Genomic DNA, 16,270 nt, shown 5'->3' on the forward strand with positions numbered 1-16,270 from the left:
GAGGGAGGGAGGGAGGGAGGGAGGGAGGGAGGATGGAAGACACAGTACACTTTTTCTTTATAGAGAGAACGAACAGGTATCTGGGAGGAGGAAAGCCTGGGGAGGTGAGCAGGGCCAGGACTATTGTGGGGACTTTGAAATAGCAAGCACTTATGAGAAGGGACTGAGGGAGCCTGAGGTATGGCTCTAACAGGAAACCAGTGCTGCATGTCAGTGGAGCCATATGTCCCCTTCTGGGGAAATGACTCCTCTGGGAGACATTTCACACGTATCTGAGGGATACTGGCTTCTGTCTAACTTCCAGAAATCCTTCTGTAGAACAGCTTCACTTCCTGAGACCTAACAATGGCATCTCATGTTTTCTTACAGGGTGGCATGGGAGATTACATGATAGGACAAAAAGGAGAAAGGGTAATGGACACACCACAGTATGTGTGAGTGGGTCAGAAGGTGTGATACCCCCATCCCCACCCAGTGCATTTGTTTCTGGTTCATTCACTGGCCATGTTGAAATGAGCACTTTTATTTGCTGTTTTACCCTGGGGGGGGGGGGCAGAAAAGAAAACAGACCATTGAGAGAATGGAGCTGATGATTCTGGGGGTGATGCTGGGGGTGATGCTGGGGATGATGCTGGGGATAATGCTAGGGATGCTGGGGTTGATGCTGGGGATGATGCTAGGGATGATGCTGGGGGTGATGCTCGGGATGATCCTGGGGATGATGTGGGGGTGGTGCTGGGGGTGATGCTGGGGATGATGCTGGGAATGATGCTGGGGATGCTGGGGTTGATGCTGGGGATGATGCTGGGGGTGATGCTGGGGATGATGCTGGGGATGATGTGGGGGTGGTGCTGGGGATGATGCTGGGGATGATGCTGGGGATTCTGGGGTTGATGCTGGGGATGATGCTGGGGATGATGCTGAGGATGATGCTGGGGTGATGCTGGGGATGCTGGGGACGATGTTGGGGGAGATGCTGGGGGTGTTCTGGGGTTGATGCTGGGGGTGATGCTGGGTAGCTCTCATTCTCCGCTATGCTTGTCTTTAGGGTATGAAAGGATTAACAGGACCTCCTGGGCCACCAGGAACAGTGATTTTTACACTCGTCCACCCATACAACAAATCAGTAAGGCTGTGTTCTGTGACTGTGGTTGTGCCTTTGTTTCTGGAAAGACCTCTTGTTGAACCTTTCAAAATTTTTTTTAGATTTTTTATTGGTTATTTTATTTATTTCCATTTCAAATGTTGTCCCCCTTCCCAGTTTCCCCTCTGCAAATCCCCCACTCCCTCCCCGGCCCCCTGTCTCTATGAGGGTACTCCCCCCACCCACCCACTCACTCCCACTTTATGACTCTAGCATCCCCCTACACGGTGTTATCGAGTCTCCACAGAACCAAGGGCCTTCCCTCCCATTGATGCCGAAGGCCATCTTCTGCTACATATGTAGCTGAAACCATGGGTCGCTCCATATGTACTCTTTGGTTGGTGGTTTAGTCCCTGGTAGCTCTGGGAGAGGGGGGTCTGGTTGGTTGATATTGTTGTTCTTCCTATGGGGTTGCAAACCCCTTCAGCTCCTTCAGTCCTTCCTCTAACTCTTCCACTGGGGTCCCTGTACTCAGTCTGATGGGTGGCTGGGCTGCATGCATCCGCATCTGTATTGGTCAGGCTCTCAGGGGACAGGCATGCCAGGCTCCTGTCAGCAAGTGCTTCTTGGCATCCACAATAGTGTCTGGGTTTGGTGTCTGCAGAAGGGATGGATCCCTAGGTGGGGTGGTCACTCATTGTCCCCTTACATAGTATGTGTGGCTCTGATCCAATAGGATGGCAGTGACCCATAGGCAGAGTAGAGGAGCACTACAATCTAATGGGACCCTTTAGATTGCATGGCCACTGTAACCTCACCCAGTCTTCACCAAGAACACTACTCCATGTCCTTTTGGACATGGATTGCTTTTTGTTCCTAGGCTGGGATGGCTAAGAGGACCAGGATACAGAGCTGAACTGGTTGCTTAGGAAATGAGTTTACACCAAGTCAGCCACCAGCCTGCACTTGGAAAGCTTGGGAGAGGAAAGAATTCAAATAGAATCAAATTAATGGAGAAGCTCAAACTCCCCTCTTTGAAAATTATACTTTATTGCTTTGGATAATAATTTAGTTGAGACATGATTTAAATATAAAATATGCTTTTTAAAAAGTATACCCCATGGGTATAATATTCCCTCGTTTATGATCAACTGGGTGGCTTTTCATGTTCACTCAGTTGGGCAACCATCACCTCTGCTAATCTTAGAATATTATCTTTATACAAAGAAGAAGCCCTATAACCACCATCCAACTGTACATAGTCTAAATGACCAGAACACAGCTAGAAGGAGTTCAAAGAAAGCATGGTGGGATGTAATATGAAAAAAAATTAACATTGAAGATGGGAACATATGGCCTGGAGAAAATAATTTAATTCTTCAGAGACCATTAGCATAAAGTAAATTAATGAGATCTAAAACATCATTGTTTAAAAATTGATACTTTTGGGCTGGAGAGATGGCTCAGTGTTTAAGAGCACTGGCTGCTCTTCCAGAGGCCAATTCATCATGACAGCATCCGGACAAGAAAGTGTTATTCCAATAAAAGCAATTTTAATGTGTTAGACGTGAATGTGCTATAATAGAAATGAATGTTCTGTCATAGAAAGTTGGTTCAGTAAGAAAAAAATATAATATTGTAAATAAATATTATGTAATTTGATCCATGGGATACTCTTGTTTTTTTTTTTTGTTTCGTTGTTTTTTGTTTTTGTTCTTGTTTTGTTTTGTTTTGTATTCTCAGCCCACGCTTTATTGTTAAAAACATATACACACAGGTATAGAGATTCAACTTACATAACAGTTTCTTTACCAAGGGATCACATTTCTTCCCTGCTCCCCCAAGATGTGTAGATTAAGAAGCTGCCTCTTGTAGTGCTTCAAATACTCAGTGACGTTCTTTCCACATCATCCTGTACACCCTTGTGCCACCCATGACATGACAGAAGGGACACAGAAAAGCAACCAACAGCAGCCCTGCCCTTGAGAGTCAGGAACCAGGCTATCATTTGATTATTTGAATATTCTTGATCTTTTTCATCTCATAATGGGTGGATTTAAGGTTCGTTCCCAGACGAATACTGTTGCTTAAGGGTTGACGACATATGGAGAGAATACTTGTCTGATCTTTGGGATGGGGGTGCTGGTGCCAAGGATCAGATCCAGGGCCCAGGGTCCTCTCCAGAGCTACCTCACAGGCACAAAAACACATTTTAATTAAGGATATACCACAGCCTTCCCGAAGGTGATAAAAATGCTTTAAATCAAAAGTAGTCACAGCTACATCCTGACCTTAAAGGGTTTAGAAGTCTGAGCTCTACCAAATACCATATGATGTTTGGTTTTCCTGTGTTATCCATTTCAATTTACCCTAGTAGATGATTAGAGACAGGGTTTAGAAGAACACTGACCTTACACCTTTATTGGCTGGCAGATGTAACAGTAACTGACAAAGTAGATTCCTACTGGGGATATACAAAGATATTTCTTTGGTTAAAGGTTACAACAGTATTAATGTGAGATCCTGTATAAAATCTGAATGATGGGAAGAACCACTGGGCTGTTGTCATGAGGCCCAGTGCTGGTTTTCAGGCCTCATTTCACTGGACAGAAGGTATTTCTAAATGGGACTGGGCTCATCTTATTTGGTTCGTGTGTGATAATGGCCTTGAACTGTATTGATGACAGGACTTCAAGGGAGAGAAAGGAGATGAGGGAGAGACGGGTGAACCTGGACCTCCTGGACCCTCGGTAGGTCATTTCAGTCCTTTTGTTCCTGTGACACATAAAGCAGAACTTTATTTCCTATGGTTAAGGATATTGTTATTCTTTGACAATTTCATACATGGCTACATTGTGTCTTGGTTATATCCACCCATGACTTCCCTCTCCACTCCTGCCCCTCCTCTGACCATGCCCCCACCTTTCTGATCACACCCATACCACCTCCATGCCTTATTCTTAATCAATAGCACACTGAGTTCACTTAGGTCCATCCTCATCTTTATTTTAATGAATGTTCCACCTTTAAATATTGATAGTTACTAAAACACAAAGCCCAGGAATGTTCTAGAACTATTTTGCAGCCATTTCTAGATGAAACCTCTGCACTATTTTATATGTGTGACCTGCCTATAGAACCGGCTTTTGAATATCTAAACTAATTCTTATAATAAATTTCTCTTTTAGATTATTTAGTTTTAAATATGGCAAATAGAAGAGACACATTATTCTTAATCAATTAAATAATCAGTCATTTCTTTTTTTTTAATATTTATTTATTTATTTAATGTAAGTACACTGTAGCTGTCTTCAGACACTCCAGAAGAGGGAGTCAGATCTTGTTATGGATGGTTATGAGCCACCATGTGGTTGCTGGGATTTGAACTCTGGACCTTCGGAAGAGCAGTCGGGTGCTCTTACCCACTGAGCCATCTCACCAGCCCATAATCAGTCATTTCTAAAGCATTTCATAACTCTAATTATACAGGGGCCGCCTGGAGATTCCTATGGATCAGAAAAGGGTGCGCCTGGAGAGCCTGGTCCTCGGGTAAGGTGGCAATTCAACAGCGTGTGCAACCCAGGAAAGGCAGAGCCTGGGACTCTTTGGGTTACAGAGTAAGATGCTCCAACTAGCTATGGGCTTGTTTGTTTGTTTGTTTGTTTTAATGCATTTAAGTTTTGGTAGGTGCAATTTATTTTTTATCTGGAAAGACCTATTTGTCTCACTCTGCAGCAATGTCTATGGCCACCGGAGAAAGGTCCTTGATTGGCTAGGCAGTGAACTCCTGTGAGTGACAGCTCATCAGAACCAGTCAGAGTGAAGACAGAACACTCCCACAGGAAATAGGGGATAGTGTGTCTATAAGTGGGATGATGAGAACACAGAAGCAAATGGGGACCAGTTCTGCTGCTCAGCTCCATTTGGGAAAACTTAAACAGATAAAGCATGTAGAAACTCTAAGAAACATACGTTCAGGAGAAAGTGGAGTGGGGTATTCAAGGAAAATGATTCAGCTTGCCTGATTTTTACTCCTATCAGGAAGGGTCCTGGCATAGGATTTCATCTAAAAATCATGTCTGCCGAGATACCACAATATATGTTTTAGATACATATATATTTAAATACTTAGCTAGGATTTAAGAGATTACATTTAAATAATACAGTGCAAACACTTCCTTCTTTCTAAATTCTTTATTTACTTCTCTGCTTGGTGCTTCCCTGGTTCCCTTTCCATGATAGACATGAACTCCACTCAAGGTTTAACTAATCCCTCTTTCTCTCCCTCTCTCCCTCTCTCCTCCCTCTCTCCCTCTCTCCCTCTCTCCTCCCTCTCTCCCTCTCCCCTGTAAATCGTTCGAAAATACCCCATCCCCTGCCACGTGCCACTCCAAAAATGCAAAAGTTCTTTCTTTTTGTTTTCTGCATTTCATATGCATCAAGTTTCTTTTTCTCCAAAAAAGGCAAAAAAATGTTCTTAAATTTTTTTTTCCTTCCATTTTAAAATGGGGAAGAGAGAAACGGGGGGGGGGGAATATGGTCGGTGACCAGAGAAGAGAGACAAGATGGTGAAGCTCAGGCACAACTGTGGGGAGGCAGCAAAAAGCGAGTTAGCCCGGGGTGGAAAGCGGCGGCGATTCTCCCTCTCTCCCTCTCTCCCTCTCTCCCTCTCTCCCTCTCNNCCTCTTCCCCTCCTCTCTCTCTCTCTCTCTCTCTCTCTCTCTCTCTCTCTCTCTCATTTTGACTCTAACCACTGATCCTGCCTGCCTTCCACCTTCTGCCTTCCCTAGTAGAAGACACCCATTGCTGTTCAGTGACTGGAAGTCTTACCTTATGAAATCCAACAGTCAGTGAGGACGCTCCCTGAGGCTTTCTTGTCCTGTGTTTAAAGGAGATTATGGCATAGATGTTTTCTATGTTTACTGAAGTTAACATGTTTGTTAACTTAAGTGCTTTTGTTTTAGGGCAAACCTGGAAAAGATGGTGCCCCTGGCTTCCCTGGCACTGAGGTAAGACATGCCTGTTGATAATCATGGGTAGCCGAGGAAGGTTAGCTGATAGTCATCAGGAAGTTTCAACTTTTAAAAACTACACTTGGTTCTATAGACCCACTTTGGAAAGATAAACTGAACCCACTCAAATCAGCAAGACCAGTACTGCATGATCTTCTCAGACATGGTGGCCACAGAAGCTGATCTCTCAGAGACAGTGTGAATGTCCCAAGCTGAGAGGTGTGGTTAGTTGGAGGGACAGGAAGTGGTTAGTTTATGAGTACAGATGTTACATTTAATTCCAGGCACAGTCTCACAGTAAGGCAACTATAATCAGCACTGGTGTACTGTCTACTTGAAAATAGCTAAGAGGGTTTTTAACTCCATATTGAAATTATAAATAATTGCAGGGGTGGATATGCTAGTTCCCTGCCCTGATCAATACACCAAGAACACAATCTAATAGATACAGTATGGTTGTATCTATCACCACCAGTGTGATCTGGAAACATCCACTGTATACCAGATGTTTGTACAGCTATTACATGTTGACTTTGAAAATAACCTTTAAATATTTAAGAGCTAAATAAGTTCCGACTGCAACATACTTCAATGCAAACACAACTGACTCATATCTTCTGGTCTGCTGTCCTTTTATCTTTTTCTACAGGGAGCCAAAGGCAACAGGGGCTTTCCTGGGTTGAGGGGTGAAGCCGGCATTAAGGTAACATCCCACCTTTAGCCTTTCCCAAGTGGTTGGGCAGTGCCTGCGTTAGTTGACATTGAATTGGATAAAAGTTTCAAGTCTGTCTTCTGAGGTTTGCACATATAATGAAAGCTGTCAGCATTGCTAAGCTTGTCATCTGCCCAGCTGAATGCTTACTCAGATATTCCTACTTGATCCCAAAGTCGCTCCTGGAAAACGGGTATGAGTCCCATTTCACAGACGAGAAGGTTGTCTTGCGTGGGGTACCTACCACACGCCAGGCTTTGCGGGTGTTCCTCCTCCCTCACCGATCCCTTTCAGGCTGTCTGATTCATTCCTGTCATAACCCTGGAAATTTCCGTTTCCAGTAGGGTTTTTTGTTGCTTTTCATCTCACTTTTATTTATGGCGGGAAGGCACACGAACCAGAGCCCACTTGTGGAGGTCGGAGGACAACTTGTGGTTGGTTCTCTCTTCGACCATGTGGGCTTGAGGAATCAAACTTGGATAATCAGGCTTGGTGGCAAGCCCCTTTACCCATCTCACCTGCCCATATGTATTGCTTTTAAAAAAAAAAATTACCGTGTTTTTATTAACCAAGTATTGAGATTAAAAGCTGTGATTAATTGGTAGGGAATCCAAGAAGATCACCAAATGAGATGTTCTCAGTTTCAGGCAAGGACTCAATAAATATGTGAAGCAAGAATTATTAATAGGGACCAGACATTCTGACAGTCCTGGGGGAAAGATTCCTCTTCTTGGGTCCTTTCCTCTGCCTCTATCAGTGCTGGTTATCACGGAGATGTTTGTGCATTTGTAAAGCAAGCTTGTTGACTCTTATGTTAAACAGAGATTTCCCCATGGAGTAATATAAATTTACTCTGTTGGTAATTGATAGTAGTCTGAAAAGAAGTGACAGACCTTTGTAATCTTTTTTAAATATCACATTTCTTTAAATGCTGGAAAGTAAAACAATAATGAGAATAAAAAACTCTGAGCTGTTAGTTGAACCTAAGGTTGACTGGCTCAGGACTCTATAGTGGAGAATCACTCCCTATGAGGGGGTTTTCAGAAAAAGCCCGTCCTTAACAGGAATCCATCTGGTCATCTGAGGCCGAGTGTAGGCTTGGACCCTGGAACCTCATCTGTGTCATGTGTCCCTAAAAAGTCTCAGTTAACTAGTCGTATAGTTTATACCACCTGTTTCTGATATGCTGTGGCTGTTCACAAATAATGCCCGTATGCCAAGATAGATGTTCAGGTTCAAAGTTTGTCTTTTAATAATCTTCCTGGGAGAATTTTGGGTTGCCCTCTTGAAACAAAGGAGGTTGGATACACTGGGCTTTAACTGAAACCCTAGCCTGGCTACCCTATAACTACAGTCTGTGTGACAATGTGGACGTGCAAGGCATGTGACCATAAGGCGGCAGTTTAAAGGAAAGCTGTAGAACGGGCTGGCTACCATTCACTTCTTCCCAGCCTTGAAAGACAAAACTCTGGGGATACCCAGTATCCAACGGCTCTCCAGGAAGACGATTTCAAGGCAATCACAAACCGTGCAATCGGGTGTGACTATTATACCTAAAGGACACTTCCTTACTAGTAATTTACTGTGCAACCTTGCATTTGGTTCTTTACTGAGGCCACCCCGGGCCCGCATACTCACCGGTAACTCTCTTTCCATTTAGGGGAGGAAAGGAGACATTGGCCCCCCGGGATTTCCTGGTCCAGTAAGTGTAACGGGAGATAACAATGTCAGAGTCAAGTTCTTCCAAGTTCTGAGCAAATTTTAAATCACTATTTCTCATTAACTGCTATAATGAATAAGAAAGCATTTACATTTACATTTTGGCAAGGCAAAAATTAGTTATGGTCATTATTTACCTATTTGACAATGGATAAATATTTCGTTTTGGTTATGTTTGGTCCTTAAAATGCACTAATAAAGTCCATCTTGAACTCTGAACAAGAAGAGTAAACAAACAAAACAAAAAAGCAAAATGAAAACAACAACAACAACAACAAAAACATGGCCTAGTCTCAGTTTACCCAAGGCGACCCTGTGTTCTCAGGGTGGAATAAAACGGCTGCTGCTGAAGACAGGTAGGGTACTGAGAAATTAAAGAGCTCATTCCTTCTCTTGGCATGGCCCACTTTTAACAGCAGGCAGGCAGCCAGAGCTCAGCCATAGGTTTAGTGTAGGTCGTCAAGGACCAGTCCCTACAACCCAAGGTCCATACCCAGAGAGCACTGCCTGGCCCAGTGCAGATATGAATATGATGATACTCACAAGAAAGCAGGCCTCACAAGAAGGATGTGAGGGACCGCTGGCTCTCAGGTCTGGCATCTGCTCATTTCTCCAAAGCAGTTGGTCTCATATCCAATGTGCTGAGCAGAGTTTCTGGGTCTGCTTGTACAGCCTGTAAAAATGGCCTAGGATGTCATGGGGTTCATTTTGTTAAAAGTGTAGTTCTCAAGGCTGGACAGATGGTTCCGAGGTTAAGTGTCTACTGCTCATTCAGGAGACCTGAGTTCAGTTCTTAGCACCCACACTGGCCAGCAGCACATAATCATTTGCGACCCCAGTGTCAGAGGTTCTGAGGCTCTGAACACTTTGGGAATCTGCACTCACATGCACACACAAACACACGTGCGCGCGCACACACACACACACACACACACACACACACACACAAACAAAATGGGCTGCTGAAGAGATGACTTAGCATCTTACTAAGGACTAGTACTTAAAAGTACTTGTCCTTGCAAAGAACATGGGTTTGTCTCCCAGCACAAACATGGTGGTTCATAACCATCAGTTACTCCAGTTCCAGGGCATCCAATGTCCTCTTCAAACCTCTGAGAATCAGGCACATGAGTGGTACACATAATATATACAAGCAAACACTCATATACATAAAATAAGTCTTTTTTTTAAAGGCAGTTCTCAGACCCCCTTCCCAAGCTATGTAACTTCACTCTACATAACTGAATGAAGGTGGGTCCCAAAAATCTGTATCTTCCTGTTTCAGAGGCAAGTCACCCCCCAAGAAAGTTTTTATGGAACTGCTAGGAAATTTTGAAGGGCTACTTTTCTTCTGTGACATCATACATTGTAGCAGAGTCAAGTACCCCACTGGTGCACATATAATATTGTAGAATTTATGACAATCACTACTGTGGCCTTGTCACCGATAATGTTTGTGAGGTACCCTACCTGTCTTCACTGATACATTTGTGATACGTGAAGATTAAATAAAGGTTCTTGTTACTTTGTTTTGAAGTCAACAAATGTGTTAGTTTAGTCACATCATTTTTAAAATATATTTTTAGGGCTAAGAACATAGTTCGGTGGTCCAGTGCTTGCAGGCATAAGGCCCTGAGTTTGAGTCTCAACCAGAAAAAAAAATTTTTTTAATGTAATTAAATTAAATATAGTTTGTAACTGAAAACCCATAAACTATATGGTAATATCAGAAAGGTCATCTTTGTCTATACATCTATTCACTGGTATGGGCGTGACTACCGAATACATGCTAATATAAAAACCTTTGAACTTAGGTAAACAAGGAAATTCTCTTTTAGGCCAAAATAAAAAGCCTGAAGTAAGTGGAGTTGGCAAGCATTCCACCCATAGCTCTCCTTCCTATTTATTCTTTGCCTTTTCCTTTAAGACAGAATATTATGACGCATACCTGGAAAAGGGAGAGAAAGGAATGCCTGGCCCGCCTGGGCCCAAAGGAGCCCGTGGCCCACAGGGTAAGATACACTTCTTCCTAAAGCCTTTATCATCATGGTTCTTTCAAGTTGATGAGTAGTGTTTCTAGAACTATGAGAGTTGCAAGGGAAGGAAGAAAGAGGAAGTCTTCCTGTTCATCAGTGGAGATACTTTTTGTGTTTCTAATTTTTATATTTTACATGAAAATTTTGTAAGTGGTATACCTAAAAAAATTGAATAATAACTACAATGATATCGCCATTGAATTTTAAAGTGAACAGGGGAACACCTATAATTTTGCAAGCAATTAACTGATACGATGTGTTCCCAGGTCCAAGTGGTCCCCCTGGAGTCCCTGGAAGTCCTGGTATGTCTGTGCTTCTTTGAATACTGTCCTTGTTCGTTTCATATTACTTATCAAAGAAAATTTTTCATTGATTGAAACTAAACAGAGTTTCTAGCTTCTTGCTGGTTATATTTGTGGCCTATGTTGGAAACGTTGCAGGTATTGAAACAAACTGATGAAGTAGCTCTCCATGGTTTTAAGGGCAAGCATATAATTTTGGGGTATGAGCCGAGCCCTGATCCTCAAAGGTGATACAAAGATACAGAACACTGATGTCACAGCAAGTAGACTGGTTGAAAATACTCATTTTCATTATATAATACAGGGTACAAAGATACCTAAATTACACTTTTCCTGTAAAGTTGTTGTTTGATTTGGTTTGGTTTTTCAAAAAAAGAATTTCCCTGTCTACCTACCCCTGGATGTCCTGGAACTCACTCTGTAGACCAGACTGTCCCAGAACTCAAAAATACACCTGTCTCTGCCTCCTGAGTGCTGGGATTATTGGTGTGTACCACCATACCTGGCACTATTTTTGTAAAGTTTTACATTTTTGTCTCTGAGCCATTTGAATGTTTACCTTCCAGGCGATAGAGAATAGCATTAGACGTGGATTCTTAAAAGCCCATCCCCAGTAACTGTGCCATGTTCTTTTTAAAGGAAGAAAATGTAATAGATACAGAAATCGACAAGTATTGTGCCTGTATGTACCCACTACATACACACATGTATATACACCCTCATAGACACTTTAACGGTGGGCATCTCCCAAAGCTGGAATGAGCAACAGAGTATTTTTTTTAGACATCTGGATAAAAAACTTCCTTCTCCATTCCATGCCCCCTAAGGAAAGCATAGCCTCCTCTAAGAAGACAGTGAACAGAAAATCACAAAATTCTGCAGCCGATGAGCATCAGAAGGATTTGGCTTTAGGCTCCACTAACAACCCCGGCTGGATTCTCAGCTGGTATGGCAGTGATAGCACTCCTTTTAACAGTTTAACTGTTTATGAGGCAGAAGTTCAAAATTGAAACAGTGCTGACTTAGAGTTGGGTCTATACCATCTGACTTAACATCTGTATGCAGATATGCCTGCCTTCCCCATCCTCTCATGGTGGGAATACATTTTAATTACAACTTGTTCTTTCTTATTTGGGAGTGCCAAAATTAAGCATCCTCTAATCTCTAATTAAAATAATAAATCTACAGAATAGCACCCATGCAAGAACTTTTCACAAGTCCTTGTATATAAAGCTTACATCACAGCTCAGACTCAGTCTTAGCTCCTTGTAATAAATCACATGAGTGATCTTGTGGGACTGTTTTTACATGTTGTCTTAATATAATAGAATGTAAATGTAACGAGGCCACCGAGAAAGAAAAGATATTCACAGTTTGGTTTTATATGCTTTTATGTAGTTTTCAACTCTTGTAAAAAAGAATTTATCATTCTATTTTGAACTGAAAAATAAACATACTCATCAAGAGAAAAATTAAAACACTACAAATGGTTCTTTCTTCCAAGGACTGTCAAGGCCTGGACCCAAAGGACACGCTGGATGGCCAGGCTTGAAAGGGTGTAAAGGAGAGAGAGGACCCCCTGGAAAAGACACTGTGGGTCCTCCTGGACCCCTGGGATGTCCTGGCTCACCAGGTCCACCAGGCCCGCCAGGACCGCCAGGACCTCCAGGTAAAGATATAAAACGGACTGGTTAGGTTTCTGTTTCCCTGTGATATGGCAGCGCAATAGAACTTCCAAAGAACAACTACATCCAACCCATCTACACTCAGGAGCAGGAGCACGGGCCTGTAGTACAGTCCTAGAAAACGGAACATAACACAACAATGCATCTTTGTAAGAGCTGGCCAGCATGTGTCTTCTCACTTGTGGATAAACTAAAGGCTCGTCTTCCACCAGAAGGATGGAGGAGATGCATGTAAAATCATAAGTGTATTTAAAATATGCTTTTTGGAAAAGCACAAATAAAAATTAATGGAGAGTGTCTGCACACAGACCTGTGTATGTGTGTGGGGGCGGTGGCGGCGGCGGCAGCGGCAGCTACTGTTTGCTTTGTGTTTTTTCACTGTTGATAATTGAATCCAGGACCTTATGCATCTGGTATGTATCAGACATGCACTCTAACCACTCTAACCCTTGAGCTACATCCCCAGACCTCCCCCTAGGAACATACACACACACACACACACACACACACACACACACACATAACAACAACAACAACAACAACAACAAAACCCTGATCTTTTCCTAGGTGACATTGTTTTTCAATGTTCCCCTGGTGAGCATGGAGCACCAGGCAATACAGGACCTCCAGGAGATCCAGGACTTGATGGACCCAAAGGTAAAAGCCCACACCCATCACTGCTTCTCAGGTTCCACCCCCCCCCTTTAGTCAGAGAATGACTTCTTTTCCAAACAAATTACCTAGGAGTATTCACCTATCTGTCAATTGGCAGTCCATTTAACCTGCAGTGAATTGCTGGCTAAGCCGAAAGTAAGAGCCTATCCTACTTGCATAGGGAAAGACGGAGACAACGGATGCTTCGTCTACACTTTTCTCTGTCTTGGACTTTTCTCTCTCAAAAAGCTACAGCTCACAAGAGCATATCATACATGGGATTGTGAATTGACGCAAACAATGATTAGTTTCACAATAACGACAAAAAAATATGTTTAAATAACGACTGGTGGGTGGGGAGTGCCTGCCCTTCCTGACCACTCTGTGTGGCTGGCAAGCAACACATGTGCTGTCCCACTGCAGGAGAACCAGGCAGTCTGTGCACTGAGTGTCACTGCTTCCCAGGGCCCCCTGGAGCCCCAGGCTTTCCAGGATTAGATGGTGTCAAAGGAATCCCAGGTATGGACCACTTTCATGAAAATGTAGCGTTCTAAGGACAGAAAATAAGTGTACTGAGATATTTAAGAGAGTATTATGTTGCCTAGATGTCATAATGAATTAAGAGTTCTGAAGACAGTGTGTTACCATGAAGTCGCCAAAAATCTCATAAGCCTACTATTGTTTCCATGTATATTTGGGCAGCTGAATTCTTGCAAGACTCTTACCCCCTGGGACTGGTAAAGAGAGTCCTACATGGATTTTCACATAGAATAAGGAAACTACCTTGCCAAACACACAGCTCTTCCAGTCCCACTTCTGAGAGACTCGGGGACATATAGAGTATTCCAGTGCAATGAAAACTTAGCAGCCATGTATGTCTGCAGCACTGAGGGTGACAGTGGTAAGGAAGCCAGAAGGGCACTTTCAAGAGCCTGTTAGGCCCTCCCTCTCTTCTAGCCTATTGTACTCTTCAGAATTATATGTCCTTTCTCATGAGAAAGATTTTTATTTAAAAGACCAGGTTGTTTTATTTAATATTAGGTGCCGAATCAACTTTTCAAAGGGGAAACACATCATCAGCCATGTTAGCTTCCCATATCTAAGACAGATAGAAGACTTGCACATTTGGAGAGCTAAATATCTAAAGATACTTCCTTAGCATTGATGACAATGGCTAAAAGTTGGAAACACAACCTAGAAGTCTAAAAGCCACAGTTAGCTAAAACACAGTGGCTAGGCTAGCTGGATAATAGTCAAAGAGATTTTGAAGTGAATCTATACATCTACATTTATTTGTATGTATATTGAATGACTCTAAAATAGTATCTACATGAGCCTTATAAATTTATGAATGTAAACATGTACAATATATACCAGAGTTGAGCGAATATTATCTTTCTGATGGTAGATTTGTAGTATTCATCGTCTTCTGTGTAATTTTCTTTCAATGAGCATATATAGGAAAAATCAATATATATGTCCTTAAAATTACAAGGATGGGAGGGGACTAGGAAGCCAGGATCTAAGCGTTCCAGTTGACAAATTTTGACTGCATGGATGTTTTAGGGTGGAAATTGTCTTTCTGTCCTCACAAGGAAATATATTTTCTCCATACACTGCACTGCTCTGTTCAATAGCACATAATAAATTGCTTTGCAGGAGGACGAGGTGCGCCTGGTCTGAAGGGAAACCCAGGGTCCCCAGGAAGTGCAGGTCTCCCAGGATTTGCAGTAAGATTTCATGGTTCTAAACTTTAGTTTCACCTTGGAAAGCTGAGCACTCTGGAAATGTGGCTGCATCACACATAAGTCTGTAGTCTGTGGCCAAGTGTAGGTCTTTAATTCAGGAGTTGAAAGGTGTCTTAAATGTCAGTTTGGTCTACAGTTTAAGACCCTGTTTTAAAAAGCAACTCCCTCCACCAAAAGTAATGTATGCCAAGAGATATCCACGTTCTTGCATTAACCTTTAGAGCAGAAGAAAGACTCTGAGACTAAGGAAAGAACATGGGCAGTCTCTGTGAAATAGGTACTGAACTGTCTACTCAGCCAGAGTTACAATAACTAATCACTAACTAACATGTATTTAATATATGTATATATTTTATATTTTATATAAACACACAACTACATATGTCTATCAACATATAAATATTATGTGCATTTAGGGGCAAATCTATGTTTATTAAAATTAAAAAGGTCTTATTGATAATATTTTTAAGACTGACCAAAGACAGTTCTAGCAAAACAGTGGATTGATTCACTTTTGTGTCACCATAGGGATTCCCAGGTGACCAAGGGCATCCAGGACTTAAAGGAGACAAAGGGGACACACCTCTACCCTGGGGGCAAGTGGGTGATCCTGGTGATCCTGGACCCAGAGGCCTGCCCGGGAGAAAGGGCTTTGATGGAATTCCTGGAGGTCCAGGAGCGAAAGGACCACCAGGACCTCGGGGTGAACCGGTTTGTATTTAAGATTTCTTTCCCATCTTCCACCCTGTCATAAGTCCTCAGAAACTAGGAGATAATGTGATTGCCAAAAATACGTCGTTTTCCACTCTAGACAACACAGGCATCTTCAAAATAACAGTAATAACTCAAGCCAATATCGACAGTATTTTGACCAAATAAATAAGCTCCTTTTAGTGGCTTAGCCCAGTGGAGACTCTACCCTGACTCTGGCTTATAGCTCCTATCTCAATATATGGATCAAGTACATCTGTAGAAAAGATAACAACAACAACAAAAAAAAAATCAGAGTAGTATATGGGTCAGTTGGCTGCATCCTTCCTAGCACAGAGGAAGCCCTGGATTTGATCAACAGTGAACAAACTGGCCATGATTGAGCCTGCTTGTAATCCAAGCACCAAGGTTGTGATAGCAGAAGGTCACGGTCATTCTCAGCTACATAGGAAGCTCTAGGCCAACATGGGGTATGTGCGAGCCTGTCTCAAAAAGAAATGAGAGAAGAATGGGGCTGAAAAAGGAGGAAAGGAAAAGGAAAGAACAGAATACGGCTAGCAAGGGAAATTTTTAGTAAATGTTTCTGGGGTCATCCCTATTCTTCTAG

General features: G+C 42.6%; 1 protein-coding gene across 2 annotated transcripts in view; it reads left to right on the forward strand.

Moving 5' to 3' along the window:
* The window catches only part of Col4a3 (collagen type IV alpha 3 chain), a 138,767-nt gene that overhangs the window by 74,692 nt on the left and 47,805 nt on the right, over positions 1 to 16,270 (forward strand). For both annotated transcript variants that reach the window (XR_003843853.1, XM_021197823.2), the window contains exons 12-25: positions 370 to 411; positions 1,049 to 1,126; positions 3,772 to 3,834; positions 4,574 to 4,633; positions 6,049 to 6,093; positions 6,746 to 6,799; positions 8,469 to 8,510; positions 10,455 to 10,539; positions 10,830 to 10,865; positions 12,370 to 12,534; positions 13,118 to 13,207; positions 13,628 to 13,723; positions 14,864 to 14,934; positions 15,481 to 15,663. Coding sequence is in view for 1 of the 2 variants with exons in the window: in XM_021197823.2 (XP_021053482.1) it covers positions 370 to 411; positions 1,049 to 1,126; positions 3,772 to 3,834; positions 4,574 to 4,633; positions 6,049 to 6,093; positions 6,746 to 6,799; positions 8,469 to 8,510; positions 10,455 to 10,539; positions 10,830 to 10,865; positions 12,370 to 12,534; positions 13,118 to 13,207; positions 13,628 to 13,723; positions 14,864 to 14,934; positions 15,481 to 15,663 (1,110 nt within the window). In the remaining variant the exon portion in view is untranslated. The remainder of the gene's footprint in view (positions 1 to 369; positions 412 to 1,048; positions 1,127 to 3,771; positions 3,835 to 4,573; positions 4,634 to 6,048; positions 6,094 to 6,745; positions 6,800 to 8,468; positions 8,511 to 10,454; positions 10,540 to 10,829; positions 10,866 to 12,369; positions 12,535 to 13,117; positions 13,208 to 13,627; positions 13,724 to 14,863; positions 14,935 to 15,480; positions 15,664 to 16,270) is intronic.

This window comes from Mus pahari, chromosome 5 (genome assembly GCF_900095145.1).
Source record: "Mus pahari chromosome 5, PAHARI_EIJ_v1.1, whole genome shotgun sequence".
NCBI classification, from domain to species: Eukaryota; Metazoa; Chordata; class Mammalia; order Rodentia; family Muridae; genus Mus; species Mus pahari.